The 25,065-nt window shown below is 37.5% G+C and overlaps 1 protein-coding gene and 1 long non-coding RNA gene across 2 annotated transcripts; one reads left to right on the top strand and one right to left on the bottom strand.

The window, feature by feature from the left end:
* Window positions 1–578: 578 nt before the first annotated feature.
* Window positions 579–6,655, bottom strand: LOC106934344 (uncharacterized). Its single transcript, XM_088007880.1, has 5 exons — window positions 6,616–6,655; window positions 6,189–6,515; window positions 2,222–2,503; window positions 1,958–1,984; window positions 579–1,867 (listed from the first exon to the last, which is right to left on the bottom strand). The coding sequence occupies exons 1-5, from the start codon at window positions 6,653–6,655 to the stop codon at window positions 1,758–1,760; spliced, it is 786 nt and encodes a 261-aa protein (XP_087864006.1). The 3' UTR covers window positions 579–1,757.
* A 15,382-nt stretch (window positions 6,656–22,037) lies between these two features.
* Window positions 22,038–22,807, top strand: LOC148157994 (uncharacterized). The gene is made up of 2 exons (XR_015764021.1): window positions 22,038–22,654; window positions 22,730–22,807. It is a non-coding gene; the product is annotated as an uncharacterized LOC148157994 (long non-coding RNA).
* Window positions 22,808–25,065: the final 2,258 nt, after the last annotated feature.

The raw sequence follows: 25,065 nt of genomic DNA, 5'->3' as shown, positions 1-25,065 counted from the left end.
ATTTCCAAGAAGAAAAAAAAACAACAAAAAAAAACAAGCATTCCTCGGAAACTTTGTAACTCACCTCTGAGACAGAATAAAGAACAAACCTCCTATATAATAATATACACTGCTCAAAAAAATAAAGGCAACACTCAAATAACACATCCTAAATCTGAATGAATGAAATATTCTCACTGAATACTTTGTTCTGTACAAAGTTGAATGTGCTGACAACAAAATCACACAAAAATCATCAATGGAAATCAAATTTATTAACCAATGGAGGCCTGGATTTGGAGCCACACACAAAATTAAAGTGAAATGTTCCCTTTATTTTTTTGAGCAGTATATATATAAAAAAAACTCTGAATGGAGGATTTCAGAAGATTTAAAATCCGACGTGAAAATTAAAAATATTTGTCTAAATGCCAAATTACAAAGGAACACTGCTGCCACTGAAGTCAACATGTGAAAAGATTCAACATGTTGTGTGAAGAGAAGAAACAAGCGGAGCTGAGGTTAACCTCAGCCTTTCCGTCTCCATGTGAAACTGAGCTGCTGTTTGGTTTCTTTCAGATTTTCATCTGTATTTCTGCTTCCTGGTGACGTGTGGTTTTAAACGATCAAACTTTTGCGCTAAGAAGGAGATGAGAAATGAGGTATATTTCTTACTGTTGTTTCTCCTCGTTATTTCAGTAATTCACCAATAGATTACTGGAAATAACCTGAGCAAGTGGCTGAGAGTGGAGGTGGTTTATCACATAATCAGTAAGAAAATAATTCAAATGTGAGTGGAAAAAGGAAGATAAAACGGCTTTGAATGATAAAGGAAAACATTAATACAATAAAAACAGAATTAATGACAAGTTAATAATAGATGATGTTTGATAAATAAAGTAACAGTAAATAAAGTAATGTAGCCTATTAAATAGGCTGCATTAAAGTTTATTTGTACATCTTGCAAATAAATGAACAGAATGAAGCAGGAATATTGTTCATTTTTTACAAACACCAAAAACAATTTCTTCGTTATCATGTCAAACAAAGACTAACCGCAAAAAATACAGGACATTTGACTAAATTGAAGAAAAAATAATTAAGTAACAGATCACAAATTCCATCTTTTCTGGAATGATAAGTTATTCTTTTCTCTTTTTTTTTTTTAGCAAAGTTGTCCATGTTATTCCTGAATTTATGGTTAACAGAAATAAACAAATATTTGTTTTGTTTCTTTTAGATATTCTGCTTTATTTTCATGTCTATAGGTTTATTATTAAACCTACGTGTAAAACTACATTTTCACATACATTAAAGTGTGTTTCAATTTTTACAGCCAATTCTTTAAACATAAAGGAAAAAACTCTAAATCTACTGTACATATAAATCCTTCGTGAAAGCAAAAAATACAGAAATATAGAAAAACCATAAAAGACAAGAAACAACTTTGCATAAAATTAACAGAAACACTAGAAATTAAAAAAAAAAATCAAAGGAAATGTTAATACATTTTATTTTCCACTATCCCAAACAAAAAAATCTCTAATTTATGGTAAAATACTGGCAGCGGTGGTTCCCATAATTTTAAATACGGTATAATCCATATTTGGCAACCAGAGTTGCCGGTATTTTACCATAAATTAAAGGTGTTTTTTTGTTGTTGTTATTTTCAGTGTATATTTGCCAATTTTATTATTTCAGAGCCATTTAATCACACATATTTTTTTTTTTTTATAAAATGGATTTCAATTTGATATTCATGAGCTGAAGCCTCAGTTTCAGAAGATCAGGCCTCTGATGGTGAGGACGGTGCTGAAGGCCAGAGCTTTGGTGAACACCACTCGGACTCCGTTCATCAGCAGCAGGTAGAAGTTCAGCTTGGCTTTTTCTGGACGACAGAGAAACAGAGTTCAGATTGAACACAAACAGCTGACAGCAGCGATGGAACCAAACTGAGACAGGAAGAGATCAGACTGACCTGGATAAATCCTGCCACATTCATCATCTGTTTGGAGACAGAAAGAACATCAGTCACACAAACACCATGAAAACTCTGACACATAAAAAGTCAGTAAACACTCTCATAAGAACGTTTTGTAGCAAATTAACTACTGGAGCTTAGTTGAAAATGGGAGGTGCATTGCTGATGAGAGATTTTAAGTCATAAAAAGAATTTACCGAAAGTTTCAATGTCTCTAAAAACAAATAGATCATGACTCTTTATACTTTATAAATTTGGTACCAGCTTCATTGTTGCCAAAGGTCCCGTTTACCCCACAGGAGTAGATGGCTTCGTTGCTGAATGCAGCAAAGTAGTAGGAGTTATTCTTCACAACAGCATTAGTCGTGTTCACATCAACTGGACCCCTTTTCAAATTCAGAACCACACTTTCCCACTTTGAATGGAAATTTGTGACCAGACAGACATTTGGACTGGACTGGTTTGCTGGCTTCACTGTGTAGCCGGGAGTCTGCAGGGGACTGAGGACGAACAGGGACGGAGGATCAGAGGCAGCATTTGGATCTGCAGATGAACAAAGAAAAGCAGATCATATCAGGACCTCAAGAATGACTGGAACAACATTTCATCAGCACAAGACTAACTACTTCATGTCAATGCATAAACTACAGTTTAAACAACTGTAACTCTTTAACTGTAACAAGAAGCTGATTCAAAAGTAATAAGTCATAAAAAAGTATTTTTAAAAGGTTGAATATTGCAATCAATTAGCTCCTTATAATGTTCTGTGATAATTTTTTCCCCCAAATCCTTTAAAACATGTAATATTAAGTTAAAAATCTAATGCTTCTGCAACAGCAACTTTGCAAAAAAAGGGAAATTTTGCCAAAGTATCAGTTAGTTGTTTAAATGTATAACTTTCCAAGAGAAATAAGTATTTTATTGCGATGGAAAGTTTCCATCATCAGTTGGGTATGTATAAAAATAAAGTAAGATATGTCACATTTCAAACGTTAAGGCTGCAGCCATTTTACATCCAGAAATCTCCATCTTCTACGTCCTGAGTTAAAAATTAACGAGTGACGCCTCTCCAGTTTTTACCGGATTGATTTGTAGAAAATTAATCAGTGTCAGACTTTTACATTTAAACAACTATGAAGCCAGCTCCTTTTCCATCAAACCATTATATTAGTTTGGTTAAGAAAAAATGATAATAAAAAAGCTTTTCTGCTTAAACGAAAGTGTGTGAACAGAAAGAATATCAGTCACTGTGTCCCAGTGTTTGCAATCAATAAAGACTAAACTTTTAGAGTTAATTTTATCACAAGTGTTAAAGGAAAAGTAATGATGTGTCAAAATCACCACCAAAAAATATTTGCATAAAACTCTTCAATGAATTAAATAACATCATCATCACAGATTTATCATCAAATGTCAATTTTATTGTGATAAAATTAGAGAATATATGACAGTGAAGCAAATTTAATTTGCCTAAAGCTTCTTCCTCAATGTAACAAAATGTAACTTTGACCTTACAGACCTCTGATAGATCAGGTTCCCGATTTAGCTTCTTGTTTGAGTATTATATAGTTAGTCAAAAAATATATTCTGCATATATCCACAATAAATGATAATCAATCACTTAGATGTTTTATGGGGATTAAAAGACTCAATCATTTGAGTAATTTATTTCCATATAGTCCTCTTGTTTTTCACTTTTTTGTTTAAGTCAAGGTTTTATCTCCATCAGATTTCTGATCTATCCTTAATTAAGAGAATCTCTCAATTGTTAGAGATTTTTATAGCCATATTTTTCTTTTGGTCATCATGAGTTGCCTGACCATAAATTATTTTTAGTTCTTCTTGTGCATCTAAATTGCCACTATGCTGCTGTTTTGCAAATCAAAATTGTGTCTTTAGTCATTTGTCAAAATGTCATTTAGTTGAGAAGAAGTTAGATTTGTGTGCACATTTTTTTTTTTTTTTTGCCTTCATGTTGTATTTTCTTCTGTCTGGATTTCAAATGCAGAGCATTTATATCGGATGAATCGCTGCCATATTCCCTATTCCTCTGAAGTTTGAACCAGCTTTGTTCAGATTCTAAATCAATCTTCAGTCTCATATTTTCTGGTAAATTACATTTTTATAATCCATTTTTTTCAACAGATTACATTTGTTGATCTGGATAACAGAACCCAAATAAAAATATGAAAAATGATCCAGTAGTAGGGAACAACCTCTGGACGCTTTTAAACTCATAATAATGAAAACTTTAAGATTATTTAACATTCAATCAAAAACAAAAACAATTTTACTGGAGACTATATTAAATAAGAGTTTATTTATTGACATTGAAAATAAATAAATAACTAATTTTAACTGCAAAAGCACTAAGAGTCACATAATCCATTCATAATTCAAAAAATTATGAACATTTATTATTTAATTTTTGTTGACATATCAAGACTGCATTTGAATCCGATTAAAATACAAATACGATATGATTAGTTAGGGTAGATTTTTTTTCTGACAGTTTGTCACATTAGTGCAGTCCTTTATAATCTGGTTTGACACATAATATTACTAAGATTTGTCTGAAAAACTAAAATAGTAAATCTACAAATGGAATTTATTCAGATAACACCAAAGCCGTTTAACATGACTGTCAATTAACAGGAGCATCAAAAGTTAAGACTAAGTTAAAATTTTACATGAATATTATTATCATGAACAACAACGATAGCTTTAAATAATGTTTTAAAGGCTCTTACCTGGTAGAACCGTGACTGTGGTTCCATTACCCCAGTAGTCTAAATATCACAGTGCTACATCTTCATTGACTGGTTGAACAAAAACCTGCAGCACCAAAAAAAATGGCAAAAAAAACTGAATAATTACCTAAAAGTGTTTTAACATTGGTCTAGTCTTATTAGATAGATTTTCTTGTGTAACAATTCTGAAAGAAGCTAAGTATCAGTTATCTGATGGAATTAAAATAGACTCAAAAATATAACTCATAGTCTATGAATTAAAGTCTAATTAATGTGAATTTGAAAAAAATATCAGTCATTTTACCAAAATGGCAACACTGAGTTCTTACCTCATATTACAGAGGCAGAAAAGCAGTAATTTATACTTATTTATAGTCATTATTATGAATTACACTCAGGTTTTTGCTCTGAGGTTTTTGTATTGGTGTATATCTCTGTGCCCCCAAATATCACTGTGAGAAAACCTGATACAAAAACTTACAGCAGAGAGGGGAGGAGGAAACTGAAAGACAGGAGACGGTTGCAACAGCTGCGGTTTTTAGGAAAATGTCCTCATTTATTTAAGCACCAAAGCCTGGCAGGATTAAAAGAATTTCTTTAAATGTGGTGATTTAGTTAAAAATATTGAAGGAACACAATTTAATTTTAATTTCAAATTGTTTAATATCCATAAAAACCAAACATTATTTGTTCTTCTATAGTTTGCTTTATCGATGTCAATGGATGTAAAGCTAAATTCAAAATAACCCTGTATGACAACAGTTTTTAAATAAACACGCCTTTAAAATAGCTACACAAATGTGTAAAAGATAAATTTAAAGCATTTGATTTTTTCCTTCTGAACTATGTAAGTTTTATATTAACATGTTTAGCTAATTTCTTGAACCAACATGTTGAACTACCTTATGCAATGCTTAAAAAAGGGGCACCGCATGGCTCAGTGGTAGAGCAGGCACAGCACATGATGAAGAGATGAAGATGATTGATTTTTGGGCCTGGGCCTTTTACTGCATGTTTTTCCCTTCACCCTGTGGCCCTACATATCCTGTCCAGATATGAATGAAAATAGGTCACCAGTGACCCTAAAAAAATGCAGAAAATCTGGTCCTCCCAATGTACATCTGCAGATTGAGCTTTTACTGATTTTAAGCCTGTTATACATGAATGACAAATATTTTCTCATGTGGATTATTTAAAATGTCTATGCCTAATCTCTTGATGCCACAATAGAGTGCATAAAACAGAAGAACTGTTGGCGGTTTCTTCCAAAAAGGTTTTGGTTGAGGTTGACTTTTTTTCAGGAAGTTCACATTCCTTCCTGCACATGTATGGATCCTCTCCAGGCTACTATGACCACAGACGTAGAAAACTGGTATAAGTATGGAATATATTGCTGGCAAATAATTTATGGTCTGATGGTGCCTCCTCTGGATGCTTACAGTATTTCAAGTGTTCAGGTACTGAATGGGTTTTTGTACAGGTCTGTTCATGTTTTGCTTCACTGTGGAGTCTAGCACAGTAATACACAGCAGCATCTTCCGGCTGCAGATTCTGTCCCTTCAGAGTCACTGTGTTACTGGAGGAGTCTGTGGAAATGCTGAACTTGTTTCTGAGAGAATCTTTGTAACCTGTAGAAGATCCTTTTGCATCTCCAATCCACTCCAGTCCTTTCCCTGCAGGCTGTCTGATCCAAGCTGTCCAGTAGCTGGTAACATCATAAGAGACCTGACAGCTGATGGTCAGAGGCTGACCTGGCTGCAGAGTCACAGATGCTGGTTGTGTCAGCTGTTCACACTTCACACCTCCTGAAAGAAGAATTGACCAAGTCAAAAAAAAAAAAATGAGGACAATCTTGTTTGTTGAGACTTATGGTTGACAGAGATCTCAAAGATTGAAGAAACTCACCTGCAGCTGCTAGCAACAGGAACAAAGCAGCACGAAACATGATGGGTGATTTAACAAACATCCTCTAAACTCAGCTCTGAACTGAGGCCTTTATATAGGAGGCTGAAGGGAGGGCAGTTTTGCATGTGTATGATCCACTCCTTATCACAGTTTAAATAAATCTAGATGATGGACCACATGCACATTTATTTATTTGTTTAATTGCTTTATTGGGTAACACTTTATTTGAAGAGGGTTGAATAAGACTGACAGGACACTGTCATAAACATGACATAACACCTGTCATGAACATGAATAAGCCTTCATGAATATTTATGACTGTTGTCATAAAGCGTCATTCGGTAAATTATGACACTTTTAATACAAAGTTGACATTATTCAAAATGTCTTTATGACAACTTGACATTAACCAAGAAATCATTACTGATATAAATTTGTTATAAAAGTATTACTGATTGCACTTTAAAAATTAGGTAACTTTATGTTATTAAAGGTAAAGTTTGAACAGTAATGATTTATTGGTTAATGTCAAGTTGTCATAACAAAGACATTTTGAATAATGTCAACTTTGTATTAAAAGTGTCATAATTTACCAAATGACACTTTATGACAACAGTCATAAATATTCATGAAGGCTTATTCATGTTCATGACATGTGTTATGTCATGTTTATGACAGTGTCATGACAGTCTTATTCAACCCCCTTCAAATAAAGTGTTACCCTTTATTGTTGACTGAAAATGTTATTAAAATTTAGCTTGACTGCAGTGAGTGAGAGGTAAATAATGTTTCCTAAATGCACAATTTTTTAGACTTTCTTTGCCAAATCCCATGAAACAAAAACCTTTGACGTCACAAGGAAATCATAAAGCATGACCCTTCTCTCCATCTTACAAATAATTAATATTTATTTGTAAAATGAACCTTTAAAATGTGACACATTTTCTGCACGTATACCAAAATATTGGTTACAAACATGCTGAAGAGGACACAGTAAAAGAGACCCTATATTTTCTAAACTGCAACATTTATAAACAATTCCAGAATCTAAGGTTGTTTGAGAGTTAAAACTAAATAAAGACACTCCAAATAGATGATTTCGTTATTGCATGACAAAACTGTTTGATAGCCATATATTATTTAGTAGTCATCAGATACAGAGATATAGATGCACATTTTTTATTACAGTATTTTTTCTTGAACATCAGAGATTTCAGCTTCCTGAAGCAGGTGTTCAGTCACAGTGGTGTTTTTGTTCAGGTCTGCTGCTGATCTGTGTCACTGTGGATCTCTGGCACATTAATACACAGCAGAGTCGTCCGGCTGCATATTCTCTCCATTCAGAGTCACTATGTCATTTAATTCATCTAAATTGACGGTGAACTTGCTGGTTAATGAATCTTTAATAGTTGTGTCACTGCTAATCCACTCCAGTCCTTTTCCTGCAGGCTGTCTGATCCAGGCTGTTACATATGTGCTAACAGAATAAGAGACCTGACAGGTGATCTGCAGTCGTTCACCAGGCAGCACAGACACAGAGGCTGGCTGTCTCAGAGTCTCAGACCGAACTCCTGGAAAAACAACATTTTGTGAGTTTCAAACCATGATCTGGTGATTCTCACAAATCTAGAAATTCTTACCTGATCCAGCTGCTAACAGCAGCAGCATCAGAGTGACAGAGAACATGGTTGGTGCAGCTGAAACAATGAGATCTGATCCCCTTTTACAGGGTTTCCAGCTGAACTCTTTACATCCGTATCACAAGCAAAACCACAGAATTTGCATAGAGTTCCTACAGAGAAATTATTTTAATTTGTTTTGATTTGCAACAAGGTTTCGAAAAGTCTGAAAAATAAATATTAAACACACATTTGCATTTAAAGATACAAATATCTAAAATGAAGCAACTTTTATTTTATAACATACTTTATTAGTCATTATATAAATAGTGGACAGCTTTCAGAATGTTTCTTGTTTTATGCTATTTTCTAAACAAAACAACAGAAAACATGTCAGCTTTTGAATTTGTTAGTTTCTTGTAATCTCTATCTTTGTAAAGGAAAGATAAAAACAATAAGTTGGAGTCAGTTTAAATGTGACGCATTAGCTGTTGATCTAGAACAAGATATAAGTGCAAACTTTATATTATTTTTAATAAAAAAAAAATCTTTACATAGCTGTCCATGCTTTTATGCTTTTTTGTTCATTACAATTTTGCTCTCTCAAGCACTTTAATCTATGATCATGATTTGAATTAAAAACATTGAGTTTATTCCTAAACCCTTGCTACATATCCATGAGTCACAAATGATGATATACACAGTAAAACTGCCAAAAATAAACCTAATTATGCTGCATCTTTGCATTAATAATCATCAAATTTACAGCAAGTATTTTTATATTTTTATCTTTTTCTCTTCTTGTTCTCTCAAGTCTTGTCTTCCCATTCATGGTGGAAAAGATTAAATGAGTGTTGTCTTCTGTGTTTTCTGTGTTTAGTCCTGTCCCTGTCCTGTCTTCCCTGTTTGCTTCCCAGGTGTGTTTCATTCCCTGATTATACCATCCCTGTGTATTTAAGTCCACCTGTTGTACTTCATTGTTTCAGCGACTGTCTGTTCCTGAGTAAATCAACTTTTACAATGACAGCCTGGGCTTCCTGGCGTCTTCCTCACCTCCATTATCTGCACATCATGACAATGCGTAGAGGTGGAGAAGAAATGTTTACAGACTACAGCTTTGAGACAATGGTTATAGATGTAGTAATGAATGAGTGAAATGTAGAAAGTGAAAAGAATCATAAAAGTGTTAGCATCTGTACTGTTTGATAAAACAGACCAGACACATTATAATCATATTGCTCTAGGATTTTTTTTGTACAGCTGCTCCACTGTCTTCAGTCACTGTGCTCTCTTGCACAGAAGTAAACAGCAGAGTCCTCTGCAGTGAGACTGGTGATCTGCAGGAACTGAGTGCTGCTGGAAACATCCTGAGTGAAGCTGAAACGGCTCTGAAAGGAGCTGGCATAGGTAGCAACAGCTGAACATGTGTTTATCCACCCAATCCATTCTAAATCTTTCCCAGGTTTCTGTCTTATCCAGTTCATGTCATTATCCGTCATTGTGTAACCAGATGTGACACATGAAATCTTCACAGTGTCTCCTGGTCTTTTCACCTCAGAGGATTGAGGCTGCTGCAATTTGATCTCACTCCAAACACCTGTAACATTACTTTTGCACCCTGTTTAAAAAAAAGCAAAAAAAGGTTTTCATTAACTTTTCTTCAGCTTCGATCAACAGCTGCCCCATGTTGCCTTTAGACTAATTTTCATGATCATCTGAGTAATTTCTCACTTCTTTCAACTGTCAAGTCAACATGATGCTTTTCATCATTGAACAATCCAGGTATCTCTGCTCTGCAGCCGTATCGTCCAGCATCTTCCTCTGTGAGGTTGAGGATGGTCAGAGAAACGTCTCCTTCATCCAGTCGTCCCAGTAGCTGATACCTGCTGGAAGCTCTGGTCTCAACTTTATGTCCGTCTGTAGAGAGGAGCTGATTATTGCACTTTCTGTTCGGTAACTCTCCTCGACCCCAGCAAACATACACCGCTCCGTTAGTCTTTATGTCATATTTACAGGGCAGAGTCACATTCTGACCCGTCTGACCAACAACTCTCCTGCCATCACCTCCTGACACTGAAAACAGAACATTAACAATCAGCTAAACGTCTCCATTTCTGGTTCATTTCACAGACAGAACAAAAAAAAGAACAAAAACCCTGGAAATCCTGCATGTAGAAACACACAGAACTGCAGCAACACAAACTAGATCAGAACAGGACGATTACCTGTGAGCAGCGTGATCAGCAGCACGACCTTCATGATGAACAAGCAGCAAGGTTTGACAACCAGCTGCTGAAACTCTGCCGTCACCACAGCTGCTCACTGCTTCACACGGGGTGAGGTGACAAGAAGTAGACCTCAGAGTGGTCGGAGAGGAAGTAGAGAGTTGCTGAGGGACGGAGAGCAATCCTTCAGAGCTTCCAGGAACTGGAGAAACCAAACCAGACCTGCTGCTTCCTCTCATCTTTTAATAAACATCTAAACGACAGAAACAGCTTTAATCTGTCTCAATATGTTTCTGCAGCTAACAGTTCTAATATAAATAATAAACATTATTTTACACTCAACTTTAATATTTTCTAAGTTTAATGGCTTCAGTTGGTCTTTTTGTTCGCAAGAATCAAGCTGTTGTTGATATTATGTCACGATAAGTTTAGTTTCACATTAACTGAATCAACAGGATGTGCAGCAAAATAGCACCTTCATTTTATAATGTGTAACATAAACACAAGAAATTGTTCAAAAATAAATCATGTTTCTTGGCCTTTGGCTATTTCTGACTTTTTATTTATTTATTTATTTTTATTTTATTTTATTTTTTATTTTTTGTTTGGTTTTAGAAGTTCAGATTATCCCAATTTATATTTATGTTTCTGGTCTCTCTTATTTTGCGCTTATTTTATTTTTAATATAATTTTTGGTTGGGGAAAAAAAACAACAACAACATAATGTGTCATTATATGGCTGTGCTTTTTCATTATGCTTCATAATCTTAATCACAAATAATAATTATTTGATTCCCCATACTATTTGTTTTTTGAGCTCATACAACTAAATTATTCTTTATGTTGCAGTTTTTTAAACAATAAAGCTTCTCTTACATTAAGTTTTTCATCAAACATGACATTGTTTGAGTATCAATTTAATTAGATGAAAACAGCTTTTTGAATTTCCGTAATCTTGACCATCTGCAGCTTTAAATATGTAATAAAACAAGAAAGGTTTTGAGCTTCTCTGTGTTTCTGAAGCAGCTGCAGAGACTTTGTTTTTGCTTTAGACCAATGGATTTAAATTCTCCAAGAATGTGAGATTCTAATGTTCCTGAGGACAGAGCGGTGTGTGTGTGTGTGTGTGTGTGTTTGGAGGGAGAAAACTTTACTGAAGTCAGCTCCTTCCACACAAACTACATTTTTAGTACAAATTATTTAGAAAACACTTGAGAGTTGGTTAAATTCTGTTCAAGGAGTCGCAGTGAAGCAGAGGAAACTGACTCAGTTAAGTTTTCATCTACATAAACATTTTTCACTCAACTATTTCATTTTACGGTTACAGATATCTGAGGACTAAAGGATCCCTAAATCTTTGTTTTTGCAACAACTACAAAATATAAAAATTATTTTTCTCTTCAGTAATTAAAATGGTTTCAGAGCAACTGATATGACAATATTATTACTGGGAATATACTTGATGCAATAAAGATTCAACTTAAATCAGGATTTATGAATGTTTATTCGCATGACTTCCATTTCACCACAACTGTTATGTACGGAGGTAATCCGATAGCTATGCCACCACTGGTGGTATACTTTTATATACCTTTTCAACACACAAGTAAAAATCTTGATTTATATTTTGTGGCAGTTCGTTGCATAATGACAGGTTAACCAGTCATAAATGGCTCTTGCATTACTTTATAATCTTGCTGATCTACTTTATATGACGTTTTGAACAGGATGCAGCTCTCTGAGTGATGCTATTTTGTGTTTAGTGGTGGAGATTTTAGTTGGTAATTCATTAGCAAAGAGTGAGGATCACCGTAAACTGGACTATTACAAATCATACAAACCAATTTGACACAAAATTATTTTTTTTATGCTGACCCGTTATTTCACAGAAGGTTTTGAAACAGTAAATCGCAAACAACAGTCTTTGATTATATAGTGTGGTAAGAATTTTATGATGGATTGGAAAACCAAATAAAACAAGAGAAATTAAAACTTTTCCATAATAATTATCATGGACTTTGAAAAAGAATGTCCAATGAAGTCATTAATGGTTTTACAGCGCCTCCTCTGGTGGTTTTATAATGTATGTGCTCAGGTCCTTAGAAGTTTTTGTACAGCTCTGCTGCTTATTTGTATCACTGTGACTCTCTGGCACAGTAATACACAGCAGAGTCTTCAGGCTGCATATTCTGTCCATTCAGAGTCACTGTTTTACTGGACTCTTGTACTGTAATAGTGAACTTGCTCTTTAAAGAATCTTTGCGAGCTCCTGTGCATCCAGAGCACATGTAACCAATCCACTCCAGTCCTTTTCCTGCAGGCTGTCTGATCCAGGCTGTTCCATATGTTCTAACAGAATAAGAGACCTGACAGGTGATCTGCAGTCGTTCACCAGGCAGCACAGACACAGAGGCTGACTGTCTCAGAGTCTCAGACCGAACTCCTGGAAAAACAACATTTTGTGAGTTTCAAACCATGATCTGGTGATTCTCACGAATCTAGAAATTCTTACCTGATCCAGCTGCTAACAGCAGCAGCATCAGAGTGACAGAGAACATGGTTGGTGCAGCTGAAACAATGAGATCTGATCCCCTTTTACAGGGTTTCCAGCTGAACTCTTTACATCCGTATCACAAGCAAAACCACAGAATTTGCATAGAGTTCCTACAGAGACATAATTTTAATTTGTTTTGATTTGCAACAAGGTTTTGAAAAGTCTGAAAGAGAAATATTAAACACAGATTTGCATTAACGATGCAAATATCTAAAATGAATAAAATTTTATTTTATAATATACTTTATTGATCATTTTATAAATAGTGGACAACTTTCAGGATGTTTCTTGCTTTATGCTGATTTTCCTGCAGACGTAAATGAAACAACATAAAACGTGTCAGCTTTTAAATTTATTACAATTTATTTGTAATCTCTATATTTTGAAAGGCAAGATAAAAACAGTAAGTACGAGTCAGTATGACGCATTAGATGTCGATCTAGAACATAACTTTGTTCAAACTTTATATTATTTTTAATTTTTAAAAATTTCACATAGTCGTCCATGTTATTCTGTGCTTTTTTATGCATAATAGTTGTGCTCTTTCCAGCACTTTAATCTATGATCATGATTTGAAAAAGATGTTTATCACCCTTACTACATATGCATGAGTCGCAAATGATGGTGTAGATGGTAAAACTGCCAAATAAAAACCCCAAAACTAAGTATGCTGCATCTCTCCGTTAATAAACAAAACATTTACAGCAAGTATTTTTACACTTTTTGTCCTCCTTTTTTCTCAACTCTTGTCTTCCCATTCATGGTGGAAAAGATTATATGAGTAGAGGTGGATAAAAAATGACTACAGCTTTGGGTTGTGGGATTTATGGATGCAGGAACGAATGAGTGAAATGTAGAAAATGAAAAAGTCATAAATGTGTTAGCATCTGTACTGTTTGATTAAACAGACCAGACACATAATAATCATATTGCTCTAGGACTTTTTGTACTGCTGCTCCACTGTCTTCAGTCACTGTGCTGTCTTGCACAGAAGTAAACAGCAGAGTCCTCTGCAGTGAGACTGGTGATCTGCAGGAACTGAGTGCTGCTGGAAACATCCTGAGTGAAGCTGAAACGGCTCTGAAAGGAGCTGGCATAGGTAGCAACAGCTGTGTTTGTGTTTATCCACCCAATCCATTCTAAATCTTTCCCAGGTTTCTGTCTTATCCAGTGCATGCTGTAAACCGTCATTTTATAACCAGATGTGACACATGAAATCTTCACAGTGTCTCCTGGTCTTTTCACCTCAGAGGACTGAGGCTGCTGCAATTTGATCTCACTCCAAACACCTGTGGGAAACAGAAACATTACTTTTGCACCCTGTTTGTTTAACAGCTAACGCTTTTTCATTGAAGCATTAAAACTTACCATGAATGGTAAAAACAAAAACTAAGCTCCAGGAAATTAACATGTCTTTCGTATTAAGATGTGATTTTTCCAAGTTATATTTGTAAAGTGGTCTCAGTGTTTCTCCTTCAGATAAAATGCTAGTTATCGACAGTGCGCTTGGTGTATTTATAAAGCAGAAAGAGTTTGTATAGACGTCCCCCTACAGGTTTAAGTGGGGAACATCTGAAAAAAGTAACACCAAAATTCAAATTCATTGCATGTTTTGCCAACTTATGGGGATGTGAAGATTTTGTGAATATATTACCAGTTTGGTTTACAACGATGTCATAAGAAAACACAAATGATTATGTTCCCTGTGTTATAGCAGAAGTTCTTTAATGGTTAAGTTCTTGATATTGCTCTCCATTCCTCTATTATAATCTAGCTGCTGAAACTATGTGAAATATACTTTTATATTAAAGTTTTGTCTTCATACATATTTCTACAAAACTCCCTAATTTATTGAAATCAAGGGATTATCTTTGAAATTTGCTTTCACAAATATGATCTATTCCTTAAAGATGAAATCTTTGTGGTGGCCTATGATGGTCTAGTGGCCTTTCACTGGATCCCCTCACAAAGTCAGTACTATAAAGAGGCTAAAGGCTAACCATGACATTCCTTGCTGAAAGTATGGATTTCTGATATTTCTTTGTTCTTTCTTTTATGTTTGTTTGTTTTGTAGCAGTAAAAAGATAATCTACATGTCTTTTTCTCTCGCTTGTCATAGAACTTGCAACCAGATCGGTGTGACTGTTGTTCAAAGAGGGCTCCCTCTGGTGGATAGGTTGTAATTACAAGTGTTCAGGCCCTAATAGGTTTTTGTACAGCTCTGTTCCTTGTTTTTATAACTGTGGGTCTCTGGCACAGTAATACACAGCAGAGTCTCCAGGCTGCATATTCTGTCCATTCAGAGTCACTGTGTTACTGGAAGTGTCTAAATCAATACTGAACTTGTTCTCCAGTGAATTTTTGTAATATGAATCTCCTGTATATTTGCTCCCAATCCACTCCAGTCCTTTCCCTGCAGGTTGTCTGATCCAAGCTGTCCAGTAGCTGCTAAATGAATAAGACACCTGGCAGCTGATGGTCAGAGTCTGACCTGGCTGCACAGTTAAAGAGCCTGGCTGTGTCAGCTGCTCACACATCACATCTGTGGAGGGAAAATATTAAATATTAAACCAGTTAAACAAAATGAAATAAATGAGAGTGCCGTAGTAACACTGCTTCTACTTCGATCAGACTCACAGGATCCAGCAGCCAGCAGCAGCAGGAGAGTTAGAGCGAACATGTTGCTATGTGAAGGTATCAACATGAAGGTAGTTCCTTTAACTGCATTGAACAGCAGAAGATCAGCCTCTACAGTCGACTCACAGGAAGTTCACTTTGCATACAGACAAAACTAAAAGACTTTGAACAGTAGAGCTCATTTTAAAACTTGATGAGTTTAGGTTGGCTTTCAAGACACTGTGATGTCAGGAAGCCATTTGGATAATTTCCTTAGTAGCTCAGCACATTTAGGACAAGTCTTTTATTAATTTAAATTCAGAGACTTGTTTGCTTATTTAGGGCTTTTAAAAACAGCGTTTCTACAGTTTGACAATTAATTTCTTCACGCAAGGGATACAAATATAGAAACTCATAAATCATATAGAAAATCTATTTAAATCTATTTTTGATCATGTGAGGGATGAAATAATACCAAGCTCTGAATAAAAGGTCACACTGATTTATCATTTAGAATTATCATTTGTCATTTATTAGATTTATCATTTATCATTGTATCAAAAACTAAATTTGTGTTGCCGTCAGCATTTACTGTGACCATATTTTTAAATAAGTCAAATGTTATCATTTGGACAGTAACTGTATTTTCTTTATTGAAACATAAGCACATTTATTTGTCAAATCACTCATTTCAAACATGCTTAACTTTCAGAGCCTAAGCAATCAGTACTTTTTATTGTTCACGTCAAAGGGATTTGTGTTTTATTACAAAAAAATCTTAACATAAAGAAGCTTTGAATTCAGGTCTTCAATGAAAAATAGAAATGGAAAAACATATTCACTTCTCCACAAAATTTCAAGAATATCAAAAAGTTTCACCAGTTGGTTGAAATTATGACACATTTTAACAAGGAAGAAGATTAAGGTTATAGCGGTCTTTTAATATTTGTAATATTACTGTGCAGAACGTAAATGATGACTTGAGATGTAATCATGGTGACAAGTTAGAAGGAAGTAACAGCAGGAAGAGAGAGAAGATGTGAATGAAATGTCAGAGTTACTGGTCAAGTTCTGACAGACCAAAGGCAGATCTGGGGCAGTACTCTGACGATGGCTATAAAATGCAGACATTTTCTCTGTGTAGTCATATGTGAATATATGTCTTACATGCACATGTTTTTGTTGTTGAAATTTGTCATCTGCTGTTTTAGTTGTATTTTTGAAAGTAATAAACATAGATGAAGGACATAAACATAACTCGCTATATAAAACTGCTGCAAATTCTCAAATACACATGTACAGGAGGTGAAAAACTGTTGGGTGAACAGGAAATCACCAACCACCACATGAGTTATTGTTTGTTAATTTCAACTCTAACTTCTGCTCTGTGAGGAGTTTTTGTACAGCCTCTCTGCTCATATTAACCACAGTGTCTCCCTGGCACAGTAATACACAGCAGACTCCTCTGGTTTCATGGTAGACAGACTCAGATTCACAATCTTCTTACTGGTGTCTCTAGTGATTGCTATACGTCCTTGGACATTGCTGGCATAAGCATTGCTTCCACCAGTCCAAATAGCACCCATCCACTCCAGGCCTTTTCCTGCAGGTTGTCGGATCCAGTGTGTGCTATAGCTGGTTAGAGAATAAGAGACCTGACAGCTGATACTCAGAGTCTGACCTGGCTCCACAGTCAATGAGGCTGGTTGTGTCAGCTGTTCACACTTCACACCTGTTGATGATAAAATCAAATTAAATAAACTGTAATATCAATAATTTGAATATTAATTAAATAAACTGCCTGTGGTGTAATTGTAATGTGAGTGTCTCAATAAAACTTACATGACCCAGCACACAGCAGCAGCAGTAAAGCTAAAGAGAACATGTTGGTATGAAAGATGACCCAATGAAATCTTCTGTTCCTCTGTGACTGACAGGATGAGAGGAAGTACTTAAACTAGAATGTTGAATTTGCATAATGACAGATTAACCAGTCACAAATGGCTCTTGCATTACTTTATAACCTTGCTGATCTACTTCATTTGATGTTTTGAACAGCATGCTGCTCTCTGGGTGATGCTATTTTGTGTTTAGTTGTGGAGAATTTAGTTGGTATTTCACTAGCAAGGAGTGAGGGCCCCCAATAACTGGACTATTACAAACCATAAAAACCACTTTGACACAAAAGTAGTTTTTATTTTCTGCTGAGCTGCTATTTCACAGAAGGTTTTGAAACAGTAAATCACAAACATCAGTCATTGTTTTTATGATGGATTGGAAAACAAAATAAAAAAAGTGAAATTAAAATGATCATGAACTTTTACAAAGAATTTGCAGTGGAGTCATTAGTGGTTTTACAGCGCCTCCTCTGGTGGTTTTATAATGTATGTGCTCAGGTCCTCAGAGGTTTTTGTACAGCTCTCCTGCTTATTTGTGTCACTGTGAGTCTCTGGCACAGTAATACACAGCAGAGTCTTCAGGCTGCAGATTCTGTCCATTCAGAGTCACTGTTTTACTGGACTCTTGTACTGTAATAGTGAACTTGCTCTTTAAAGAATCTTTGCGAGCTCCTGTGCATCCAGAGCACATGTAACCAATCCACTCCAGGCCTTTTCCTGAAGGTTGTCTGATCCAGTGTGTGCTGGTGCTCAAAGAATAAGAAACCTGACAGCTGATGGTCAGAGGTTGACCTGGCTGCACAGTCAAAGCGGCTGGTTGTGTCAGCTGTTCACACTTCACATCTGCTGAAAGAAGAATTGACCAAGTCAGAAAAAATGAGGAAATCTTGCTTATTGAGACTTATGGCTGACAGAGATCTCAAAGATTGAATAAACTCACCTGCAGATGCTAGCAACAGGAACAGAGCAGCACGAAACATGTTGGCTGATTTAACAAACATCCTCTAAACTCAGCTCTGAAATGAAGCCTTTTTATAGGAGGTTGGAGGGAGGGCAGGTTTCAAGGGCGTAGGTTTGGTCTAAGTTTTGGTGGGGACCTTGACACCCCCCCCCCCCCCCCCGCAGCACAGTGAAATGCCGAAGAGCACCGAACATTTTTGAGAAGGGGGGGGGGAAACCACATTGGCTTAATAACCCCTCCCCCCAACCATAACCATATCATACATCTTGTGTATACAACCAGATACAGTCATACTCAGCAGATCAGTTCAAGAACACTTTACTTTTTCCTTTACAAAATTCAGCAAACGTTACAAGTAAGATCAAAAGAAATATCCTCTGGATACTCCCTGGTCACTGGCACTCACACTGACTGCCTCCTATAGAGCAAACAAAGCGTAACCTGGTTTGTATTCACACTAGCTTAACTTAATTTAAGACTAACACTTCAAATGCCATATTTACTGAGATAATTTCACAGTATATTTCATATCTGAGAACTAACACCTCACCTGGAGCCCTGAAGCTCCAGCCACCTCTCCATCGTTCTGCTCTGCCCCTTGCTCTGCTGTCTGAGCATCCTATGTGAAAAAATATTACATAATTAACAGACCTATTCTACCTCACATTCAGTGCTGACCTTACTAAACACCGGACTTTACAACAAATGCGTTGCGTGATAGATATCTAACTTATGGGTCCACTCACTGTACTTACAGCCGACGTAGCGAAATAACTTCTAATGTCTGTCCTTTTCTTTTTTGGTGGCGACATGGTCTCGAGACTCAGAAGGAGACGCGTGTGCCCAGCTAGCCGCCGCCTTTTGCAGCTAATCAAAGAACGTCAGACGATTCAACTGACTCCCCCTCCCCCCATCCCCCCGACAGCACCGTTCCGACACGGTCTCGGAGGCTCATAATAAATGTCAAACTAAGAAGCTTCCGTTCCGCGCACCGCCTGTTGCTGCTAATCAAAGATCGTAGATCCACGTTCTTTGAGCCAATATGGCAAAAATTGGTCGGGACTTTTTCATATCCCGTGAATATTGGTCGGGACATGTCCCTACCGTCCCTACCCAAACCTACGCCCATGGCAGGTTTGCATGTGTAGGATCCCTATCACAGATTCAATCAATCTAGATGATGAACCACATGCACATTTGTTTATTTTTTTAATTGCTTTATTGTTGACTAAAAATGTTATAAAAACTTAGCTTGACTGCAGTGAGTGAGAGGTAAATAATGTTTCCTAAATGCACATTTTTTAGACTTTCTTTGCCAAATCCCATGAAACCAAAACCTTTGACGTCACAAGGAAATCATAAAGCATAACCCTTCTCTCCATCTTACAAATAATTAAGATTCATTTGTAAAATCAGCTTTTAAAATTTCACACATTTTCTGCACATGTACCAACATATTGGTTACAAACATGCTGGAGAGGACACAATAAAAAAGCTCCTATATTTTCTAAACTGCAACATTTGTCCACAATTCCAAAATCTAAGGTTGTTTGAGAGATAAAACTAAATAAAGACACTCCAAATAGATGATTTCATTATTGCATGACAAAACTGTTCGATAGCCATATATTACTCAGATACAGAGATATAGATATAGATGCACATATTTTATTACAGTCTTCTTAATTACAGTATTTTTTCCTGAACATCAGAGGTCTCAGCTTCCGGAAACAGGTGTTCAGTCACAGAGGGGTTTTTGTTCAGGTCTGCTGCTGATCTGTGTCACTGTGGATCTCTGGCACAGTAATACACAGCAGAGTCGTCCGGCTGCATATTCTCTCCATTCAGAGTCACTATGTCATTTAATTCATCTAAATTGACGGTGAACTTGTTGGTTAATGAATCTTTAATAGTTGTGTCACTGCTAATCCACTCCAGTCCTTTTCCTGCAGGCTGTCTGATCCAGGCTGTTACATATGCGCTAACAGAATAAGAGACCTGACAGGTGATCTGCAGTCGTTCACCAGGCAGCACAGACACGGAGGCTGACTGTCTCAGAGTCTCAGACCGAACTCCTGGAAAAACAACATTTTGTGAGTTTCAAACCATGATCTGGTGATTCTCACAAATCTAGAAATTCTTACCTGATCCAGCTGCTAACAGCAGCAGCATCAGAGTGACAGAGAACATGGTTGGTGCAGCTGAAACAATGAGATCTGATCCCCTTTTACAGGGTTTCCAGCTGAACTCTTTACATCCGTATCACAAGCAAAACCACAGAATTTGCATAGAGTTCCTACAGAGAAATTATTTTAATTTGTTTTGATTTGCAACAAGGTTTTGAAAAGTCTGAAAGAGAAATATTAAACACAGATTTGCATTTAAAGATGAAATATCTAAAATGAATCAACTTTTATTATACTTTATGAGTCATTTTATAAATACTGGACAACTTTCAGAATGTTTCTTGTTTTATGCTGTGTTTCCTGCAGAAGTAAACAACATAAAATGTGTCAGATTTTGAATTTGTTACAAATTCATTATCTCTCTATTTGTAAAGGCAAGATGAAAACAATAAGTTGGAATCAGTTTAAATGTGACACATTAGCCGTTGATCTTCAACATAACACAACTGCAAACTTTATATTATTTTTAATTTAAAAAAATCTTCACATAGTTGTCCATGATTTTCTGTGCTTTTTTATTCATTGTAGTTTTTCACTCTTCAGCATGTTAATCTCTGATAATGAATTAAATTTAAAAAAATAAGTTTATTACCCTTACTACATATGCATGAGTCACAAATGATGGTTTACACGGTAAAACTCCCAAATAAAAACATCCAAAACTAATTATGATGCTTCTCTGCATTAATAAACGTAACATTTACAACAAATATTTTAGATTTTTTGTCCTCCTTTTTTCTCAACTCTTGTCTTCCTATTCATGGTGGAAAAGATTATGTGAGTAAAGGTGGAGAAAAAAATGACTACAGCTTTGAAATTTGATTGGGTTGTGGGGGTCATGGGTGAAGCAATGAATGAGTGAAATGTAGAAAATGAAAAAGTCATAAATGTGTTAGCATCTGTACTGTTTGATAAAACAGATCATATGCATTATAAAGGAATCGCATTCCTCTTGGACTTTTTGTACAGCTGCTCCACTGTCTTCAGTCACTGTGCTGTCTTGCACAGAAGTAAACAGCAGAGTCCTCTGCAGTGAGACTGGTGATCTGCAGGAACTGAGTGCTGCTGGAAACATCCTGAGTGAAGCTGAAACGGCTCTGAAAGGAGCTGGCATAGGTAGCAACAACTGTAAATGTGTTTATCCACCCAATCCATTCTAAACCTTTCCCAGGTTTCTGTCTTATCCAGTTCATGCCATTATCCGTCATTGTGTAACCAGATGTGACACATGAAATCTTCACAGTGTCTCCTGGTCTTTTCACCTCAGAGGATTGAGGCTGCTGCAATTTGATCTCACTCCAAACACCTGTGGGAAACAGAAACATTACTTTTGCACCCTGTTTGTTTAACAGCTAACGCTTTTGTTGGGATCAGTGTTTTGTTTTGTTTTTTTTTGTAATCTTGGGGTTGGGTTTTGTTTTGTTGCCTGCTGTTTCCTCACCATCCACCAGAGGTCCTCGATGGGCTGAGCCCCTGGAACATGCGGTGGCAGACCCTGTTGACGCACCTGTGGCTAATTTGAAGAGGGCTGAAGTGGAGTATTTATGCTGCGGCTGGCAAACACTCCGGTGCCTGAGTGTTAACCTAGAATGGTAAACTTTCCCTGAGCTAGGCCCTCTGAGTTATTCACCTGAGTGATCTCCCGATGTGTTTCCCTCTCGTCAGGTTTTCTGCCGTCTCCCAGCGTGTAGCCTGTGGATACAAGTCTCCGAGTGATCTCCGCTCCGGTCAGCCTTCCGAGGAACCGTTACCCCCTCTGACGCCTCAGGTAGTACCTGTTGGAAGCCAGTACCCTCGCCCCTGGATGAATCGAGCTCTCCGTTTGCCAGCCGTCCGCTACAGCCGCTCTTACCTGTCCGTCCTCCAACGTGCACCGCTCGCCGGATTAGCGAGCTCTGGACCTCAGTCTTCCGTCGCAACCTCAGGCAACAATCAGGCAACAATCAGGCAACAATCAAACCCATTTCACCCCTTATCCAAGTAAGATTCACCGACTATCTCTGCATGATCCTTCTGCCACCGACTGCTATTCACATCTGTCCTCTCATTTAACAGTTGATGACCTTGCAGTTCCAACCCCGTATCCAGATCTCCCCACCACTTCTCTTTATTTAATAAACTTTATTATTGTGATTCGCTCAACTGGTTGTGTTCTTGCATGTGGGTGCGTTCACTAGGACCCAATATGACAGAACACTCAGGACCAACAAGTTACCCCAGCAGACGCAATCAGGAGGGCGTTGTCCGAGCAACATGCCCTCATTCAGTCTCACGACGCTGCCCTTCGAGAATTGGGAACCCGACAGGCTGAGACTAACCGCCAACTTTCTGAAATTTCAAACTTTCTGCAGAACCCTGTTTCACAGGAACCGAGTCCTCCACCTCCGCCAGCCGCTCCCATTCCGCCAGCCCGGCCCACATTTTCCGAGATACATCCACCTACACCAGAGAAATTTTCAGGTGAGGTTCACAAGTGTCGTGGTTTCCTGCTCCAATGCTCAATAATTTTCAACCATTCCCCGCAAAGTTTTCCGCATGATAATGCTAAGATAGCCTATGTCCTCTCACTGCTTTCCGGTAGAGCCCTGGAGTGGGCCGAGGCAAGGTTTCCTTCCCCCACTGATTTTGGCTGTTCCTTTCCTGAGTTTCTGACTGAATTAAAACAGGTTTTTTGTCAATCAATTGACAAGACGTCAGTTTCGCGTGAGTTATGGAACCTAAAGCAAGGGTCAAGAAGTGTCTCTGAGTTTGCTATTGACTTTAGGATTAAAGCGGCAGCAACAAACTGGAATGCAGCTGCCTTAAAGAGTGCATATTTTCATGCTTTGAGTGAGCAAGTCAAGGATGAATTATCAACTCTAGATGAGCCAGAGTCATTGGAGGAGTTTATTAACCTCACAATAAAATTGGACAACAGAATTCGAGCCAGAACCCGAGAGACTTCGAAGGAACTACTCAGTGAAGACCTTTACCTCTGCGACACCTTCCGCCCCACAAGTTGAGCCTGGACCCTCAGCCCCAGCAGATCCGGAGCCTATGCAGGTGGGACACACACGATTGACACCCGAAGAAAGGCGTAAAAGAATGACCTCACGTCTCTGTTTGTATTGTGGCGATCCCACCCATTTCATTGCAAAATGCCCCCTCCGGTTAAACCCGCAGGTCCGACAGTAAGGGTGAGGAGTCTGCCGGACCAACATCAAGAAAAGAAATCTCGCCTACTCATTCCAGCTACATTGTTTTATAATAACCAATCTCTCCCTTTGTCTGTGTTCATAGACTCAGGATGCGAGCAGAATCTTATCGATTCTGACCTTGTTAAGCAGATGGGGATTGAAGTTGACCCACTGGCCGTTCCCCTCAGGGTTTCAGCTCTCAACGGAGAGGCTCTGCCCAGAATCACTCACAGAACCAAACCAGTCCGTTTAATCATCTCTGGTAATCACACTGAACACATCTCATTTTATGTTTTCCCAGCAGCAAGCTCCTCAGTAGTCCTCGGGTTCAACTGGTTAACCCAACACAACCCACACATTAACTGGTCAGAATCCCACATTGAGGCTTGGGCAAGTCACTGCCATTCAGCCTGCCTCCATGCTGCCGTTCCCCCCAGTCCTGTGGCATCAGAGCCTCAAGTGATGGACTCCCCAGACCTCTCCGCAGTCCCTGATGACTACCGTGATTTAGCTCCCGTCTTTAGCAAAAGTAAAGCACTCACACTACCTCCGCATCGTCCTTATGACTGCGCCATAGATTTGTTGCCTGGGGCCCCACTTCCTAACAGTCGACTTTATAACATCTCCAAGCCTGAACGTGAGGCAATGGAAAGATATATCAACGACTCTGTAGCAGCAGGAATCATTCGGACATCTTCCTCACCACTAGCTGCAGGTTTCTTTTTTGTAGGCAAGAAAGATGGTTCGCTTAGGCCATGCATTGACTACAGAGGCCTAAACCAGATAACCATTAAAAACAAGTATCCCCTTCCCCTGTTGTCTTCAGCTTTTGAACCCGTTCAGGGCGCCGTCATTTTTTCCAAGTTAGATCTCCGAAATGCTTACCACCTGCTACGTATACGTGAAGGCGACGAATGGAAGACGGCTTTCAAAACACCCATAGGCCACTATGAATATTTAGTGATGCCATTTGGCTTGTCAAACGCGCCAGCCTTTTTCCAGGCTTTAGTCAATGATGTTCTGAGAGATTTCATTAATGATTTTGTCTTCGTCTATCTTGATGACATTCTAATTTATTCCAAGTCCCTAGAAGAACATAAGAAACATGTTCGCCTAGTTCTTCAGCGTCTCCTAGAAAACAGGCTATTTGTAAAAGCAGAGAAGTGCGAGTTCCACCGTCCGTCAGTTACATTCCTGGGTTATGTGCTTGAGGGC

Source organism: Poecilia mexicana, unplaced genomic scaffold (assembly GCF_051168715.1).
Source record: "Poecilia mexicana isolate PSO_F unplaced genomic scaffold, ASM5116871v1 scaffold_8, whole genome shotgun sequence".
Classification (NCBI taxonomy): Eukaryota; Metazoa; Chordata; class Actinopteri; order Cyprinodontiformes; family Poeciliidae; genus Poecilia; species Poecilia mexicana.
This window is presented reverse-complemented; position numbering and strand designations above follow the sequence as displayed.